The 18,264-nt window shown below is 49.7% G+C and overlaps 9 protein-coding genes across 9 annotated transcripts; all 9 read left to right on the forward strand.

Annotated features, from left to right (window-relative positions):
* Nucleotides 1–98: 98 nt before the first annotated feature.
* TbgDal_XI11700 (hypothetical protein, conserved) lies at nt 99–827 on the forward strand (the record flags this gene model as incomplete). The annotated part of the gene is made up of 1 exon (XM_011782013.1): nt 99–827. One exon carries the CDS (start codon nt 99–101, stop codon nt 825–827), a length of 729 nt encoding a protein of 242 aa, XP_011780315.1.
* A 431-nt stretch (nt 828–1,258) lies between these two features.
* On the forward strand, nt 1,259–2,440 carry TbgDal_XI11710 (UDP-N-acetylglucosamine--dolichyl-phosphate n-acetylglucosaminephosphotransferase, putative; the record flags this gene model as incomplete). The annotated part of the gene is made up of 1 exon (XM_011782014.1): nt 1,259–2,440. The coding sequence occupies one exon, from the start codon at nt 1,259–1,261 to the stop codon at nt 2,438–2,440; it is 1,182 nt and encodes a 393-aa protein (XP_011780316.1).
* Nucleotides 2,441–2,806: 366 nt separating this feature from the next.
* On the forward strand, nt 2,807–3,154 carry TbgDal_XI11720 (hypothetical protein, unlikely; the record flags this gene model as incomplete). The annotated part of the gene is made up of 1 exon (XM_011782015.1): nt 2,807–3,154. The coding sequence occupies one exon, from the start codon at nt 2,807–2,809 to the stop codon at nt 3,152–3,154; it is 348 nt and encodes a 115-aa protein (XP_011780317.1).
* A 224-nt stretch (nt 3,155–3,378) lies between these two features.
* On the forward strand, nt 3,379–4,311 carry TbgDal_XI11730 (hypothetical protein, conserved; the record flags this gene model as incomplete). Its single annotated transcript, XM_011782016.1, has 1 exon — nt 3,379–4,311. One exon carries the CDS (start codon nt 3,379–3,381, stop codon nt 4,309–4,311), a length of 933 nt encoding a protein of 310 aa, XP_011780318.1.
* Nucleotides 4,312–5,128: 817 nt separating this feature from the next.
* TbgDal_XI11740 (hypothetical protein, conserved) lies at nt 5,129–7,087 on the forward strand (the record flags this gene model as incomplete). The annotated part of the gene is made up of 1 exon (XM_011782017.1): nt 5,129–7,087. The coding sequence occupies one exon, from the start codon at nt 5,129–5,131 to the stop codon at nt 7,085–7,087; it is 1,959 nt and encodes a 652-aa protein (XP_011780319.1).
* A 1,513-nt stretch (nt 7,088–8,600) lies between these two features.
* TbgDal_XI11750 (hypothetical protein, conserved) lies at nt 8,601–11,921 on the forward strand (the record flags this gene model as incomplete). The annotated part of the gene is made up of 1 exon (XM_011782018.1): nt 8,601–11,921. The coding sequence occupies one exon, from the start codon at nt 8,601–8,603 to the stop codon at nt 11,919–11,921; it is 3,321 nt and encodes a 1,106-aa protein (XP_011780320.1).
* A 320-nt stretch (nt 11,922–12,241) lies between these two features.
* On the forward strand, nt 12,242–14,260 carry TbgDal_XI11760 (hypothetical protein, conserved; the record flags this gene model as incomplete). The annotated part of the gene is made up of 1 exon (XM_011782019.1): nt 12,242–14,260. The coding sequence occupies one exon, from the start codon at nt 12,242–12,244 to the stop codon at nt 14,258–14,260; it is 2,019 nt and encodes a 672-aa protein (XP_011780321.1).
* A 618-nt stretch (nt 14,261–14,878) lies between these two features.
* On the forward strand, nt 14,879–16,468 carry TbgDal_XI11770 (hypothetical protein, conserved; the record flags this gene model as incomplete). The annotated part of the gene is made up of 1 exon (XM_011782020.1): nt 14,879–16,468. The coding sequence occupies one exon, from the start codon at nt 14,879–14,881 to the stop codon at nt 16,466–16,468; it is 1,590 nt and encodes a 529-aa protein (XP_011780322.1).
* A 353-nt stretch (nt 16,469–16,821) lies between these two features.
* On the forward strand, nt 16,822–17,688 carry TbgDal_XI11780 (ubiquinone biosynthesis methyltransferase,putative; the record flags this gene model as incomplete). The annotated part of the gene is made up of 1 exon (XM_011782021.1): nt 16,822–17,688. The coding sequence occupies one exon, from the start codon at nt 16,822–16,824 to the stop codon at nt 17,686–17,688; it is 867 nt and encodes a 288-aa protein (XP_011780323.1).
* Between the last annotated feature and the right edge of the window lie 576 nt (nt 17,689–18,264).

The raw sequence follows: 18,264 nt of genomic DNA on the forward strand, positions 1-18,264 counted from the left end.
TATCGCTTCCGTTTTGTTTCTACCGAACCATTTTCCATGCAATGTCAAGTAGGATCTGGGCCCCCACTAATTGGTAAAAATAGTTGCTTTCCACGTAAATGAGGCAAGCGTCTGCGGGAGAACGACGGCGGCTGAAACCCAGGCGGAAGCGTTCAACAACCTCCGTGCCTTGCCGGAAACCATTGAGCGAAAGGGAGACTGCAGAGTTGTTTCTGTCGGATGTTGCTGCCGCGGGAACGGATGGAGTGGGGCCGAGCAGCTCTGTGGATCAGAGAACATTACCCGCAGATGCGCGGAAGAAGGTAAAGAAGGCCCCTGTCACTGTGACGAAGCGTGGAAAGGAGAAAAAAGGAGCAAAGTTGAATGTAAAGGTGGCTCTGGAAGAGGTCGTCGCTGCGTCTGGACCCGGTGGCATAACTCTGCCCCTTGAGGAAGGTGAGGATGATCCCTCTGTTTCAGTGGAGGTGCTGCAGCAAACCGCAGCTTTTCTTGCTGCCCTTACACCCAGCCGATCGCACCGCTTTTGGGCGTGCCGGCGGGTGGCCCGTGGGGAGGCAGAAGGGGAGGTGGATGCTGCATTGGAGGTATCCTCAACGGATAGTGACATCACTGACGGAGGGACGGATGGCAGCAATGAGGAGGAGAGTAACGATTTGGAGGACGCACGTGATTCTGGTGATTACAAAGAGTGCCCCACGGGTTCCATGGCGGGGAGGGCGACTGCGTCAAAGCATGCGACTAAAAAACCTAATGAGGAAGCGAAGGGGACGAATAAGAATGACGGCGGGTTGCTTTTCAAAAGCAACCCCGATATCTGGGATGACTGAGTGATGTACCAATGCTATGCATGGTATTTACAGTCACTTAGCTTTGGGGTGCCGGTGGCTCGTGTAATCAGCACCTACTTGTAGCACTAATTAGTAATAACTTGCGCCCCCCCCCTTGTACACCTGGATAAGCTTTTACAAGGGTTTTCAGCCTTAAAATTTGATCTCCTACTCCATTCTTTCGCTTTCGGTGCATGGGCTTCACTGTCTCTTACTTTCCTTGGAATGTGCGAATCAATGCACTTGAATATTTTCCTTTTATCTATCTCTCTGCGTCTCTTCTTTCCATGATTCAATTACGCCGCTTTATGCGTGGTTTGCCAGTGTTGTTGACAACCGGACTTGAAGTATCACGGGGTGGCAATTGGTGAATATCGTTGGATTGCCGAAGCACTCGTTACTGTCACGACGCTTGCGCCAAAAAGAAGCCTATGCACGCGACAGTCACTGCCACACAACATATCCTTCAGTCGGTTACCACTCACAGATACGAGCTTGTTGCAGTGTTAATCAGTGGTATCGTTGCCTACTTTGCTACCGTGCGTTTTGTACAGGGGGCCCGCATAAAGCTAATACAAAGAAGGCTCTGCGGAATAGATATTAATAAAACAACGCCGGAGCAACGAAAGAAGATTGCATCGAAACCGTATGACGAGCTAGACGAGGGCGAGAAGCGACTCGTCGTGCCGGAGTCATTTGGCATTCTTGCAGGTGCTGTGTACCTCTCTGCCGTTTTGATAACCACTTCTGTGACCTTTGGTAGGGTCTCCCGCCAACTGGATGGATCAGTGACTTCCATTGCCGTTATGCTCCTTCTTGGATTTGTAGATGATGTGCTCGACCTGCGTTGGAGGTACAAAATACTTCTCTCGGCCATAGGCACCATCCCACTTGTCATGACGTACAAGGGAAGCCTCGAGGTCATCGTTCCCCGCCTCCTCACACCTTACCTTGGTTCACCCACGCTGTACCTCGGTGTCTTCTACCTTGTGGGTCTGTCGTTGTTGTGCATCTTCTGCACGAACAGCATAAATATTCTCGCTGGTGTTAATGGTGTGGAAGTAGGGCAAAGTATTGTGATTGCTGTGGCATCTATAGTGCACTGCATTATGCAGATGCGTCTAGAAAGTGATCCGAGCTACGGTGGACCTGCCACCTCAGGGCAACTCCTAGCCATTGCGCTGCTCGTACCGTTTGTTGGTGTGAGCGCTGCCCTCTGGCGTTTCAACTCGTACCCTGCTTCCATATTTGTGGGTGACAGTTATACATATTTCGCAGGCACTGTCCTTTCGGTCGCTGGCGTAACAGGTGTCTACAGTAAGACACTCATGCTCTTTTTCGTGCCACAGCTTGTTAACTTTGCAATTTCGCTTCCGCAGCTACTGCGAATCGTGCCATGCCCCCGCCACCGCGTTCCTCGGTGGGACATGGAGAGGGACGTCATGCAGAACAGTGGTAATTACACGCTGTTGAACGCCATCTTGCTTCTACGTGGTGATATGCATGAGCGGGATTTGACGCGTGCGGCGTTGAAACTACAGGTTGTCTCTTGCATAGTTGCGATGTTCGCAAGATACTTCCTGGCTTCCCTCCTGTACGACCACGTCTACTGATTAATAAAAAAAAGAGGTGATGTGGTCACATGGCGTATGTAACGACTTCAATTTGGGTGCAACTGCAGTTACCGTGTCTGTTACGCTGTGTGAGCGGGGTCATAAGGATAGAAGCTAAACTCTGCTCTCATTTATGCCACACGCTATATACTATTCAGGAGGATAGTGTGTGGTAAGTGCGGAAGGAAGGCGCTTCTACTTGTTGTGTTGCATCACTGAGGGAAGGAAAAGGTTGGTCGAAGGGATGCAGAAGAACTATCCTCTATGCCAAAGCAAAGTACTCTCTTTGTGTGGTTATGGTGCGCGTAGCCACTAACGACTTTCAGATCAGTTTGAGTGGGCTCATTGCTTTGGGGTTCCCAACTTATGATTAAGTACTATGGTGGGCGATTGCTAAAAAAGGTTCGCAATGGGTGCCTGCACTCGTGCAAGAACAAGTTAGCGTGCTGCCAACGCTTAGATTTGCCTAATAGCATATTGTATTATTACAGGGTTATAATACCGATCATACTGACCGTCAACGCCGTCTCTCCCTGTGCTTATCGCAACCATAACAAGCCGTTACTTGAAATAAGCTCATGGCACTGTTATCACTTTCTCATTAACTTGCACTGGTTCACTCAAATATATATTTCCTCCCTATTCGCATATATGTTAATGAATGAACCTTTAAGGCAATTTTGGCGACCCGCATCCTCGGGAAAAGGGTCGTAGCTACATACAAGCCGCGACACCGAACTGAGTTCCGCCGAGAATACATGTAAGTGCCCTCATCACCGAAATCGACAGAAGAGTAGTTCACACGCCAAGGACATCTTCTCGCACGCGCCCACCCACGGGGGCTGGAAACGATATTAGGGAACATTTTTGAGAACCAACGAGGTGGTAAGGTGTGTGGCAAAAGGAATATTAAGTTTTTAACTGCATACCTATTTTGTATGTCTGCCGGTAGTGCCGCGTCCCATCCGGTGGCGATCCATGCTGGAAACAGTCGCAGCGGTAGTTTCACAATGTATCACTTTGCCTCCTTCGCCGCTATGGAGGTCACAGTGACGATTGTGCCTCGTTTCACCATGCCACGCATTTCAACTGCATTCGGTGGTCGCTACGGGCCCTTTACACCCAACTTCCCCACCGATGTGCCGCTGTGGCTTGCGCTCCACATCCGACAGACGGACACTTGCACTATTCAACCGCCGCCCTACGTCGCTTTGCCGCATCTTCGCCAGGTGCTGGAGAGAGAGAAGGAAAATGAAACAACATTCGAAGCACTTCCCTTCTACTTCTTCGAGGTGGTCAAGAAGTTGTGCGAAGTCAGTGCCGCTGCGGAAGATGTTCCACATGTAGCGGAGGTAGTGCGGCTCGTTGATGAAGTGCGTGCAGTGCGGAGACGGAAACTCCAACAGAGCATGTCAGTGTTTGAAGCGGAGGGATCACCCGTGTTTATACCCGGCATTAAGCTATCAAATATCGTGAACCACGAACTTCAATACTTGCGCACGTCCTTTGCAATAGTGCTACAGCAGTCTGCAGATATGAAGCAGAGACGAGAGCAAGACATTGGTGGACCCATAGAAAGCGTCCCAACACCCATCCGAACAAGTGGGACGACGCTGTCGTATACGCCCCTGTCAACAGCCGCTGCAGCCGAGGCGCGTTTGTTGGATTACGCAGGAACGAGGAGTAGCGACACACACGACTCTCTGTCAACCTCAGCAGCAGCGGAGCAGGCAATATTTACCCCTGAAAACACTTTCACAACCGACAGTGCCCCGTCGGTTGCTGGTGCGACGGAAACGGGAACGGCGAGCATGTCAGAGGAGATTTCAGGACCACCAGTGAAGAAGCGGCGGACGCTAAGACAGACGTAAATATTGGCGACGATCGATAATATGGGAAACAGTTGCAATGGCTTGACCCCAAAAAGCGAAACAAACCGAAAATGATGAAAGCAGGGTCGTGTTTTATTAATGGTCGTTGGATTCTCAGGCCCACCTGAGTGTACACGGTTGCGCGGGAACTTCTTTTGGATTTGTGAGAGGCGGATAAATTGTCCGAATACCCAGCGCTAACACGGCTATATCTTCCTCTTAGAGTAGTTCTGCGGCACCACTGCTCTGATATTTATGTTTCTCTACTTACTTTTTGCCGTTACTCGACCTCCCCATTTTCACTTGTTTGTGAGTAACCGCAACAGGGCAATAGCTTCACAAGATGCAATTGCAGACGATTGGCGGACGTTTCTTGCATCAAATCGTCAAAAATCCAGCACAGCAGGTGTACAGTTTTTGACAAAGGCTTGTGTATTCTCCTACAACCCCTCGCATAACATCTGACTGTGCAACCGCGGTTGTAAGCAACGTGGCTCTGTATCACCTTTCCGCCTATAATTAGGTGTTAACAAAAGTTCTCAGTGCTCCTTTGAGGCAAAAGCGAGAGGCAACAGTTGAAGGGGGAAGGTATATGGAACCTTCGGACGTGTGATTCTTGAGGTATTAGTTGTGGCTAACCGCATCCTTCCTTCTTTTCTTCTTTTGTTGCTGTTTCGGTCAACACCAAAGTTGTTTTTTTTTTCTGCACTGTTCGGTGAACGGTATTTTGTTAAACTTTAGGAGTGACGGAAGAAAAAAGGTATTTGCATTTGTTAAGGAGGGAAGGGAAAGACGAAACACGAAAAAGGTAAAGGTAATGAAGACTCATCGTGCCGCTAAGCATGTAACAGCGCATCGTATACTGTTGGAGCGGTTATCTTTACAACCCGGTGAGGTGCTCAGAGGAATTGTAGAGGTTTGGGTGGATGCACCGCTGGGATATTCGGTACTGGAGGTTGTGCTGCTTGGTCAGGAGTTTACGCGTCTGAAGAGCTCCTTCGGAAAAATCCTTGGCAAAGATGCTGCCAAAGCCACATATTACAGGCAGCGCGTCGTCGTAGCGGGATGTCCCGGCGAGAATTCGCAGGTATCCGTTGTTTCGGAAGGTGACGGGAATCCGGAGGGTGCCAATAGCGATGAGTGGAGTGACTTCAATCGATCACCGTCGGTAAGTGATGTGGAATTAGCGGGTATTCAATCGTCAGGACTGATGCCCGGAACCTACACATTTCCCTTCAAAGTGAGGCTCCCCTCCGCACTACCGCCTACTCATGAGTACCATATACGAGGAAGTGCTTCAAGGCTGAAATACACTGTAACATCGACGCTGCTCTCGAGAGGCCGTCTGCTCTCAACAACCGATGCACCATTCAGTGTTAAGGCACTCCCGCTGGATGAGTCCCGTTGGATGAATGCGTACTTAAAAACCGTTCCAATGTTTGATGGAAACGTTCTTCTTGTCAGTGACGCCGCCTCTGGGACCGAAGAAGACCGGTGGGCATCTTTGAGCGGGCTTCAAGGGACTAACTGCATTTGCATGAATCACAACATGCCGCTTTACGCACCCAACGAATGTAGTGGCTCCAGTGATTCCGTGACCGATGCCGGTGGGCTCTTAACGACTACCCCGTTCGGTGCACCGCACCCTGCGTCGATGGATCCATTAAGGTCTCAGCTGGTAAAACCTTCAGTGAATAACTGGTTGGATGGTACCAGCGGCGTCAACACCAATGAGGATGCAACCGAGGACCAGAAGAGTGGGCATGGCACTGAGGACGCACTACAACCGCGGGCATCTGCGAATGAGTCGGAACAAGGGATGAGTGTTTTTCAACAAGCTGATTCTTGTTCTGGTAATAAAAGGGGGACTCGTCGTGGTGGTGACGATTTGAAGGGCGGTGGTCAAGCAGCAGCTCCGGGAGCCAGCGACGCTCAGAATAATGTTGATGCCGCCGCGTGCCTCAATCAACTCGTGCAGCGTGTCCGTCAAGATGCGAGGTGGGAACATCGTCTAGAGGTACCAATTGAAGGGCTATTTGGCAGGGGAAGTGTTACCATCACGCTATCTTTCGGGCGTGTGGTATTTACCGGGGGCGCAACTGTGCGTTTCCATGGGTTAGTTGACAATGAACGGGGATTATCTAATGTTTTGATGATTAATTTTTCTCTTGTTACCCATTATCAAATGAACTCACTCATAGAAACCCGTCATACCAGAAATGTTATTTCGGAGTGTTCACTGCGCCAGGTCGTTAAACGCGGGGAGGCGGCTCGCATACCTCTCTGTACGCTAGAGGTGCCCCAAAACACTTCACCGACTGCTGTAACGTCGAACTGCAGCTGCCGTACGTTTCTTGATGTTGAAGTTTTCTCTATGCATGGCCCCGGCACGCGGTCCGGATCGGCAAGAACGGAGCTGTTGGTCGTGGACTCGCTCGCTCGTGACGAAAAATCTTCCGACCGAAAAGGGAGATGGTCAAACTATTTTCAATGTTATGACCCTTTAAGGGGACAAAGTCGTATAGACATTGTTTCATCGTATGTGCTAAGTGGAAAGATAAATGTCATCAAGAAGGATGCGTGCAACGGTAATGGGGAGCTACTGCAACCGCCAGAGAAACCCAGTCGTTACTGCAAAACGTGGAAACACACTTTCCGCCCCCAACTTGACTTTGTGAATGCAACGTATTATCCGGACGAGTCCAGCGGTCACAACTCCCGGGGCATCAACCCCCTCCAGAGCCTTTACTACACAGAAGGTTCATTAACTGAGTAGGTTGGTTCCACGTGTATCGTTTCGGATTTATAGCAAGTCCGACTCCGCTTTGCTAATTTAACTTTCCATTTTATTTGGTTTCATTCATTTTGCCTCTTACTTGTGTGGACGTTTACCCATTTCTTCTGCGATTCTGCGTGTTAGCAGATAGCCACCCCCACTCTCAATTTTTAGTTGGGGTTAGAAAAGCGTAACGACATGTTGTTTGCCTCACATTCTTTTGAGGGGGAAAAAAAAGGGAAGGAGTTGGTGGAGGGCGCGTGTACGTTTTTTTTTTACCAATGTGTCAACACTGTGGGAGGAAATGGGGATTTCGGATATGAGAAAGAGTTGCAGGGGGCGGGGTCTCTTTTCTTCATGCATATCTTTAGTTGGTTACCCCCTTCTTTTAGTGACCGTGGCTTTCTTCTTTCTTCCCCGGCGTAGATGCTTTTGGTGGGTTCCTTCCCTATTTTGTAAATGTGACAAGGTACACGTCGCTCCCCTCCTCTCCATGTTTTTCTTTTTCTTTTGTGTGTAGTTGTCACTACCGCACCTTCGTGCACTGTTGGTATTATTGGTACCGCTACCTACAGGTTTTAAAGCCTCTGGGTTTAACCTTTTGACTTTATTTTCGACTTGTTTTTATTTTATCATCTCCTTCTTCTCATCAACGTCAATATGTATAAGAACAAAAGTACACGCATACGTTAATATATATATATATATTAATGTGTTATACCTTACATGGGCCTATAATCGTACCTCTATTCTTTGTGTTTTTTTTCCTTTTGTTACCCTCTCCCTTCTTGCCTTTTGGCTTTTGTATTACTAGAGTGCCATAGCTTTTTTTTGTTTCCTGTATTTTTTTATTTTTCAATTGATATGCTGGTTTTCAAACGGGGGAGTCCTCCCTCCTCGGTTCTTTAACCACATCTCAAGCATAGTTGTTGAGTTCTGTGTTATCCTCGGGAACTTAGCGTTTCTGGTGTTTTTAATTTAAATTAATTTTTTTTTACTTTAAAGACCCTTGCAGCGGCACCATTCTTGCCTGTGTTATTCCTTTCGCCTCTTCATATTCTCTGCTGTATGCTTCTGTTGGGGGAGTCTTTGGCGAGGTGTGTGAGAGGAAAAAAAAAAAGTGATCATGGGAGTGATAACACGGATAGTTTCTATTATTCACTGTCAGAGAGGAGTTGAAGTGAAAGAATGCCGCTGTTGGGACCAATTTGTCCCTTTTGTTTCCTTTTATCCTTATCTTTTCCCCCTTTTTTTTTCATTTGCGTGTCGTTATTGTGAAAATGGCAGAGGGAAGTGAATGTGACATGTTTTCTTCCCTTTCCCTCCTGACGTGTCTCCTACGTTCGATACATATACAAATACGTTTGTATATATATATATATTTGGTCCGTCTATATCTGCTCCTTCCTTCGTGTGGGGATGGTGAGAGGTAAGGGAAAGAGGCAATGGCGGTGGTTACAAGTGATTTACTTATTTAACTATTTTATGTGAGCGTGTTTCCCGTCTAGTAACTATGTGGTGTACGGTAGAGGGAGAGGAGACCTGGTTTATGCGAGAACAGTGTGGGAAGGGTATTGAAGTGTCATTAAATACGGCTACTTGTTTGGCTTCTCCTCGTAGGAAGATGCACTTGTTGGTTGTGCCTCGCATCCACACGTTTTCTGCTCCCCTCTGCATGCGTACTTTTGATCCTGTTGCACCAAATGTAGAAAAAAAAAAAGGAAGGAAGGAAGGAAGGAAGGAAGAAAGCCGAAAGGATCGTGCGGGTGCGGTTAGTTGCGTCAAAGGAAGGAATATTTGCCTGGCGTTTGCGGTCTCTTTTATTTGGTTTCGTCTCCGTTATCCCTTTTTTACCTTGCGGGGGCTAGTTGTTGGGGCCACTATTTCGATATTCCCCTCTCAGTGGATGGAAAGCTTCTCCCCATTTCGTGTGGTCGGAAGCGTATGTGGTGAGCTGCCAGTCAGTAGCACAATGTTATACGGCGCACCGCAGTTGATGGTTGCCACAGGACGCACGTTTCAGTTGTTTCGGGGGAAAGAACTTACAATGCTTCGCGGTGGGCCGCACTTTGAGAAGAGGGTGAGGGCTGTAACACAGGCAGGGAAGTATCGTTTTGTTGCCGAAGGGCCTCGGATTCATGCATTTGTGCATCACAAGCCGCTCTGGAACTGCATGCACAACGACGTTACGCAGAGCAGAGTGGATCACATTCTTGCTGTGGATGATATTCTTTTCTGTGTGGGTAACGATAAACGTGTAGTGGTGCGGGAGATAAAGAGCGGGAACATGCTCACAGAGTTTCTTGTTGATGGTAGTGAGGAGACACGCGCGATGGTTACCCCTGCCGGATACAACAACAAACTTCTTTTGGCGACTGCACAGGGATCACTGCAGTTATACAATTTCAAAAGCGGTGTCTGCCTGTGGCGCGAAAAGCGAGAGCCTGGTGCGCAGATCACGGCTCTAGCGGCAAGTAACTTCAAGGACATCATCGCATATGGCACAAGCAACGGCCGTGTAGTTGTTCTCAACATGGCTACTAACGAGGATATCATGTCATTTGACCAGGAGGAGAGAGGTGCCGTGACTGCGCTGGCGTTCCGAACCGACAAGGATGTCCTCGTCGCCGGGTCTAGCTCCGGCGAGGTGGCGATGTGGGACCTTGAAAATGGCTGCCTTGACGGTCTTCTGACGCGTGGCAAGCAAGTGAAAACTGAGACGGAGGTGCTGGAGTCCCCACACACCAATACCGTTCACTCCATAGTTGTTCTGCCAACAGAAACTGCCACCATTGTTACAGCTGGAGCTGACAATGCATTGATGCAGTTTAGGTTTGACACTGTAGACGGTCTTGGCGTGCTGGTGCGTGAGCGTCGGGGTCATATGGGGAGCTGCACAGAGGCTAAGTTTTATAACAGCGACTTGCTGCTGACTGCCGGTACCGATCGTTCGCTCCGTGTGACGCACCTATTTTCAGATCGTGCGTCATGGGAATTGTCTCAGGGCCAGTTGGGCCGACGGGGGCGCGAGAAGCAGATGGGACGTGAGGCGATGAAGATGCCACCTGCTGTTGCTATTGCCAGCTGCACTGCAAGGAACTACCAGTGGGCGAGCATTGTTTCTATTCATGAATCTTCGTCAAAGATGTGCGGCTGGCGCATGGACACTCGTTCTCTAGATTGTAAGCTGAGCGGTATTAAGACGTCGATGCACATCGCACGTGCCGTCGCCATGAGCGACTGCGGGAACTTTGCTGTTATCGGGTACTCGAGCGGTGATGTATCTGTTGTCAGTATTCAGAATAAAGGCGTACGGCAGTTGCTTGACTCCTCACTGAAGCCGGACGACCGGGCACACTGTGGTTCAGTGGAGTGCGTTGAGGTGGCCTGTGGAAACAACATTGTTGTAACTGCAGGTCTTGACTCGATGATTAAGTTGTGGAGTCTCTTCACTTGTCGCCTCCGCACCGTCGTGAAGACTGATTGTCCTTTGCATAAGTCATGTATTCATCAACCGTCGTCTCTCTTTATTGCCGCGCAGCACTTCTCCATTCGTGTATACCACTGCAACCCCGACATTGGGCTTACAACCCAAGAGTTGCGCGTGCCCGTACGAACGTTCAGCGGCCACACCAGCCCCATTACAACCCTAGCCCTTGCGCCAGACTCGTATCGTTACGTAGTGTCGGCATCTGGCGATGCAGCACTACTTGTTTGGGATCTTGCCTCCTCTGCCTGTGTCGGGCAGTACCGCCTAGCTTCTCCGGCCATCTCACTTGCCTTCCACCCAGATGCTCTATTTATGGTCTCTACGCATGCCGGTGAGCGTGGTGCCTTCCTTTGGTCAAATAATTTGCGTTATGGCTTTGTTCCAGAGGTAATAACGGATCCGAGGGCGCGCAGCGTGGAGGAACTGCCACAGCTGCACTTTCCTACAGCTCATGGCGCCGCGGAGGATGCAGAGGATGATACTGTTGACAATGCTGTGAAGTGTGAGAAAGGGCTCCCGGGTTCAGGTAATGAAGTCAAGGAGGAGGGTGAAAGCGATGGTAATGATGATGGAATGTTGGGCGACATAGCGGGTGCTGGTGGAAACGCTGAGCAGGAGGTAGAGCTTTTTGACGCCAAGAAGGATACTGCGTTAATGCAAATTGAGAGGGAAAAAGTAAAATGGGCTGAGCTTGATGAGATTATTTCCGGTGGCATGCGCCTAGCTGGCGTGCCCCGCTCCATGTGGTTCGACCTTACCCTGTTGGAGCAGATAAGGGAAAAGAACCAACCGCTCCTTCCACCCAAGAAGCGCGACGTTCCCTTCTTTCTACCAACCACGCAGGAATTGCGTCCCACGTTCCTTGTTGCAGCTTCAAACTCAAAAGATAAGGAGACTCTTGTATCGCGGGTGGTGAGTGCCCCGATAGCCCAGCTCACGCCGGTGCAGCAGATGCTTGTGCGGAACGAACATGATGCTTTTTTGTCGTACATCCTTTCCCTTGGTTCACCACAGGCTGTTGACTTGGAGATCAAGCGTGCGGTCGACTATGTGGAGGGTTGCTCTTACACGGAGAAGGAACTGGAGCGTATTAAGGACTGCCTGCATGGGCTGTTGTCATTTGTGGCGGAGTGGCTGAAGCGGCGCGAGAATGTCGATTTGGTACAGGGCATATTGGCTGCCGTCATTCATTCACACGGCCCACTGATAACAAAGTGTGGTGCCGAGTTAATTAATGTTCTTGAGGAGCTGGCAGAGTTACAGAACTCGATACGATATAGCGTAGATCACCTCGTTGGGTACCCAAGCTGTCTGGCAGGTACTTTTTCGGGGTCACACTTCTAACTGAGATGTACGCGCGCGGATTGTTGGCGGCGCCTGCAGTCTCAGCAACAAATGTGAAGGAGACTTTGCGGTTCGATGCGGCCACAACCAAACTGCGTCCCGACTCTTAATGCATCTAAACAATCGATATGAAGTAAGAAAGAATAAGTAAGCGATAATGCCGGTTGCGAGTAAAAGAATAATCACACGCCGGTATGTGAGTGGTGGGGGAAGTTCACAACAAACGAAGACAATGTTGGGATGCGTGTCTTTAGTTCATTAAGCGTTGACGATTGTGAAACACGCGCTTTTCTGCGAACTAGTGTTGTGTTTTCGTATGCATGTTCGGCCCTCTTTCCTTCAAGAACCAATTTTGTCACTACTGTTTTTTCTCTTTATCCATCCACACCAGAACTGCCCTTGGTATCCACCTGATTTTTTTTTGTGTGAACATCAACTCCTTACTCACACGGGCATGTGCTTACGTACGTCTGCGCAAATCACGCTTCAGTAGGTGTATGTTTAGTGAGTCTTTGTACTCGTTTCACACAGTCTCTGCTGACAAAAACCAAAGCAACAACCAGAAGGGCTTGTTGGAGGATGAGCCATGTCAATACTCAAATGGAAACAATGAGCCTGGAAATAAAGCAAAAGGGAACAGGGATCATGAACTTGTTGGAAGGTGGGGGAGCCCACGACACGGTGGAGGCGTTGGGGTTAGAATCAGCACGTCCGTTTCTGGGAAATTTGACAAACGATGTCCAAAACCTAGCGAAGGGTACGTGCCACCACACTATGTTGGTTTACCGAAATATTGGTTACCAAATGAGACCTTTCATCCGGAAATAAACCCCCGAAGTCAACGCATCACCAAGTGGGAAAACTATGTGGGAAATAGTGAGCGCTACCATGCGATTTGCGAGCTCGTGAAGGAGTTGTGGCTTGCGAACGCGCCTGTCAACGGGAACGAGATGGGCATCGATGGTGTGAACGGTGCCCTACGGCAACTGGGTATCGAGGTGTGGTCTCCGCTCGCAGAGAATTTTTTCTCGGAGCTATCGTTAAATGAAACAAATGGACAGCGACTTGTGGGATACAGTGCCTTCAAACGCGTATTTGTTAGGGAACTTCAGGCCCTCTTGACTCCTTCATCAGGCACCAATAGATTGGATGGTGAGGGTGTCCCAAGGGGTGACACTTGCGGTGTGCGGTTCTGTGACCCCAATACGATATGTTCAAGTATACAAACGCTTAGAAGACATCAAAGCACACAGGGAGCATCAAGCAAAAATACGGTGTCGTCTGCTGCAGCTTCCTCTTCGTTCCGGCGCACTGCCGCTGGTGAACCTTCGGTTGGGTGGCCGGGCATATCCGATATTTGCTCCGCACTCTCTGGCCACGATCTCTTGGGTGTAACTGCGGCCGACGTGTACCTCAGCCCTGATAGTAGGAGACGGTCATCCATCCTGGGTTCGTCATCTACAGGTACTGATGCACTGCAACGGGTGATGGGACGGGGCAACCAGGGCTTGTACCCTTTGCCCATCGGTGCAAACGGTAAAACACTGGACGGGGTGTCTGTAGTGAGCAGAATGTCTATCGCCAATTCCTGTGAAGGTGACTCCTGTACACCCGTTGCTCGTTCCAGACGATCGTCTTCGCATCGGAGTGCACTGGCGGTTGTTACGAGTCCCAACAAGTGCGAAGGGAGAAAGTTGCGAAGGGCGGATGAGGGCTCTCCAGAGGCCGCAGGTGCCCAAAGGAGGGGTAGGTCAACCACGAAAACGAAAGGAGGTAAACAAAAAACCCGTCAGAAGTCTAGAGGCTCGTCCGCTACGCCACGGCGACCTTCGCGGAAAAGCAGCTCGAAGAGGAGAAACCGTAGCGGCTCGAAGAGGAGAAACCGTAGCGGCTCGAAGAGGAGAAACCGTAGCGGCTCGAAGAGGAGGAACCGTAGCAGCAGTAGCCGTGGTAGGTTGCCGCAAGAGTGCGAGGGACGTGACGATTCAAGTACTTCCCTTTCATCTGTGAGAATTGTGAAGAATCCTACCGGGACGCAGCGGGACGGATCAGTGGTAGAAGACGAGAGCCATTACGGCCCCTGCGATGCAGCGGGAAGGGGATCGTATCGTTCGCGCGTAATGACCCTTCACCGTTGGCGGAGAACTTCACCACCTGTGTTATGCGTGGATGTAAGGATGCCCGACGACAAGAGGGGTACCTTTGATGTTTACAGGGGTGACACTGTGGAGGAGCTTGTGGGCGACTTCGCGAGTGCGTACAACTTGAGTGATAGGTTAAGCAAACGCCTGGAGAGGTTGCTGGCAAGGAAGCTTGAGTACTACAAATGGAAACTTTGATGTGAAAAAATAGCTTGAAACTGTACTTGTGGGGAAACTGAAGTTCCCAGTGATTATAGATAAGGTTGAGAGTACGCGGTCATACACGACTCTCCCTCCTTTATAAAAAATGTTCATAGGGAGGAGGCGGCTGTCCAATATATAGAGAGGCATAGATATGGTCGCTTTTAGCTGTGAGTACGGTTTATAAAACTATATCTGTACGTATGCTCTTCTCCTGTAACACTGAATGATGCTTGCTTGTCAATCATTAATATCTAAGCAGCCTCTGGGCGTGCTCTAAGTAGGATGTTTCAGTTTATTGGTTTATGACTCTTCCTTGAATCAAAAAATATATGAAAGTGTCTTTAGGGACCGTGTTTGTGTGTGTGTGGGGGGGGAGGAAATCTGTCTGTTCAAGGTGAATGGCGCTCCGCACGTTCTCCCTACCCTTTTGCCGAACTGTTTCTCTTCCTCTTCTTCACTTCTTTTTAAACATGTGCCTCCATCACCGGCAATTTACTAAAGAGAGACGCTTCCTTTTACCGTAGGATATACCATAGCTGCGGAGTGGAAGCGGTCCGGTATAAGTGGGGTGGAGTGAGAGGTAGGATAGGCGACAACCACTTAACACTTGCAATGACTAGCAGGAAGCGGCCGCGGGAAGCAGCTACATATCATGACATTCGTTTGATGTGTCAGCACGCGAGGGAACGGGAGGCGTTGCTACGCACGGGGCCGTTCTTTGTGGAGCGTATTCTGGCGCCCCGTCTTGTGGGTATTCATTACAGAGTGGACGGTTTATTGACCGACCCCAGTCGGTTGAGCCGTGACAACGAGGTGCGTGCGCCACTAAAGTGGCGGCAGCGGTGCCAAGGACTACTTGCACTACCTCAACACGCACAAGTAGAGGGTTTAAAACGACATTTTGGTTCGATGAACGTCGATGATTTCCGGACTGTGATCCCGTCACCAGTGTATGTCGCGACGAGGGGTGAGAGGAGTGGCATAAATGTTGCGGTAAGGGCACTAGCCCCTGTAACAGACGTGGTGTTTGACATGGAGGAGCAATTTGCCGTTGTATGCCAGCGGCGACGCTTCTCTACCTACGCAATTAGCAGTTGGATGGAGAGTTTAGATGTACCTTCCATTCCTGGTGCTGCAGTCCCTCTAGTTTCAGTTGAGCCGCAAGGCTTCTCGAGTCTCGGGTTTGCCCTCTCAGCGTTGCAATTTTTGTCGTCTTCACTTCATGTTATTGCCGGTTACCATAGAGCCCCGGTGGTGGATATCTTTGACTTGGAGAATGTTGACGAGGAGACGAGTGAGCCCCAGCAGCGGTTCAACCTGACGGATGTGAAGGAAAACGGAAACGTTGAGGATGGTTCAAGCGCCTACGCAAACGATGTTATGCCAATGGACAGATACGTTAGTTTGGGGGCGCTGTCATCAGGGTTGTCCGTGTGGTTAGACAGTCGTAGCGGAAAGGCGGAGGCATGTACTGGAGTCTTAACGCGCCAATACACTATTGGGGCCCACAACCCCCATACAGGCCGCCGTGATCCACTCGCATGCGTAACATCCTTGTGCCAAGGCAACCCTGCGAACATACTTCTAGGAACGGAGGCTGGAGCGTTGCAGCTGTGGGACGTGCGTTGCACCAGAGAGTGCGTGGCCCAACATATGACATCGGCGTCAATCTGTCGCCTCCATCCATCGTACTCATATCCCCTGCGCAACGTTGTGTGGCTTAACACGTTAGCGGGCTGCGTGGAAGCTGTAAGCGTTGGACAGAGCGACATGGAGCTGTTGGCACGGCGTCTGTGCCCGGACTTCCAGCGTTCATCCTCAACGTTTCATTTACCGCCACCACGTCTCTCCCTTATGGAGTCCTCTGGGGTTGTGGCTTGTCCACACATATCTTCCGGCAAACTGTTGCTTTATGATGGGAGTTCCTTGGTAAAACAGCCGAACAACTCTCGCACACAGTTATCTTCATATAATAGAGGTGTGGATGGAAAGGACAACGAGTATGAAAACGGGCATTGTAGCAATTTTGGTGGTTTTCTTCGGGAGGCATCCTCTTCCAGTGAGGAAAGTGGAGAGCGTGAAATTCCGCTGCTGAATGCTCTGCCCTCTGAGGCTAATGCGCTCGTGACTGCATGCACCGTGTGGAGCAACCGCGATATGTTCGTGCTTGGGGATGAAACAGGCCGAGTGCAGCTCCTGTAATATACAAACTCGTAGAGAGGTAGATGGGAATTGTCTCCCGTTGTCTGTCTTACCATCATTTTTCTTCACGCATATGTCACTACTTTTTTATACACCAGCCGGTGGCGATTGGTTATGTTGTCACGCACGCTCTTTATACATGGGAGCGCCTTGTTACTTGTACATTCACTTTGCATGAACACACGTGTGTGCGGTAAAAAAAAAAATATGGGGATGCGACAAGCTTATTTGTGGTGATGTTAACAACAGTGATAATAGTGTCAGGGTTATGTATTGTTCTTTCCGTGCCATTTACCATCTGGGACTTAGGTAGGCTTAGCTAAAAATTACTCAGAGAGGAACGTTAAACGCAGATGCTCCGTCGCAGTGGTTGCTTCCTCAACATGGGGCTGGGGGACGAGTACGTGAAAAAGGTGTTCAACAGCGTGTCCAGCAAGTATGATATGATGAACGATGTTCTTTCGCTTGGCATACACCGCCTGTGGAAGCGCGAATTTGTCCGTGACTACGTACGACCGTGCCCTGGTGGATCGTACGTTGACGTCGCTGGAGGTACTGGCGATATTGCCTTTCGCATAATTGATGAAGTGCGCCAGTTGGAACGGGGACTTCCAGGCCTTACACCTCCCGACTTTCGAGGAGTTGGCGTGACGGTTGTGGACATAAATGAACAGATGGTTCACGAGGGAGAGGCCCGGGCAGCGCGGGAAGGATATGATGGTTTGGAGTGGATTGTCGCCAGCGGGGAGGAGCTTCCGTTGGATGACATGCAGTTCGATGGCTATACGGTATCGTTTGGCCTGCGGAATTTCAGTGACAGGCCGAAAGCCCTTCGAGAAGCGCATCGAGTGCTGAAAGTGGGTGGTGTACTGAGCGTGCTGGAGTTTAGCAAAGTCACGTGCTCGCTGCTGCGCGTGCCTTACGACGTGTGGTCTTACGGTTTCATTCCACAAGCCGGACGGATTTTGGCAAATGAGGAAAGCTATAGGTACCTTGTGGATAGCATTAGAGCCTTTCCCGATCAGGAGACCCTAGCAGAGATGATTCGGGAGGCGGGATTCGGTTACGTGAGGTATGATAATCTCTCTGGCGGAATCGCATGTGTACACACCGCAGTAAAAACGGAGGCTGTTCCAATGCATAAACCTAAGTCAGAAGTAGAAAACGCTATGGCGCAACAGGAGCGAGTGGTAGAAGACAGTAAAGTGGGGGCTGCATAGAAAACTCTCCCGATTGAGCTGTGTTGTGCAACATTTGTTGAAAACATACAAGCAGAATTAAGTATAGTAGTCGCAGGGGAACTTTAATCATTCATATGCCACAAGGCGTATAATAGTGGTGGGCTTATATATTTTCTTATCCAACCCTTGCTGCATGCCGGGGCCTACGTTTTGTGTTCGTTGTAGCTCCACTTTGGCAACGGCCACGCTATGCCCTGTTACTTTTTTCATTATATTTTGCACGTCGTGTTTTAATCAATTTTGTATTATCCGGTTCATTCTTCATTTTTTCCCCCTCCCGTGCATTTTAGCGTGTAACGACGGCGGCGCCTGACCTAATCATTGTCGGCTGCACACGAGGTTCATTGCAACCGTCTAGAGAGTTACGAGGGGTGGTAGTGGTGAGTACCATAAAGGAAAGGGACCGAAAAAAAAATAGGAGGCAAACAAAAAACACACACTAGCGGGGGACGCATACAGGTATATATATATATATATATATATATATTACGCGCGCACAGAATTGGAAAGTCTTTTTTTTCCGTAATCCTCCTGCGAGCAGGTAGCGGAGACACA

This window comes from Trypanosoma brucei, chromosome 11 (assembly GCF_000210295.1).
Source record: "Trypanosoma brucei gambiense DAL972 chromosome 11, complete sequence".
Classification (NCBI taxonomy): Eukaryota; Euglenozoa; class Kinetoplastea; order Trypanosomatida; family Trypanosomatidae; genus Trypanosoma; species Trypanosoma brucei.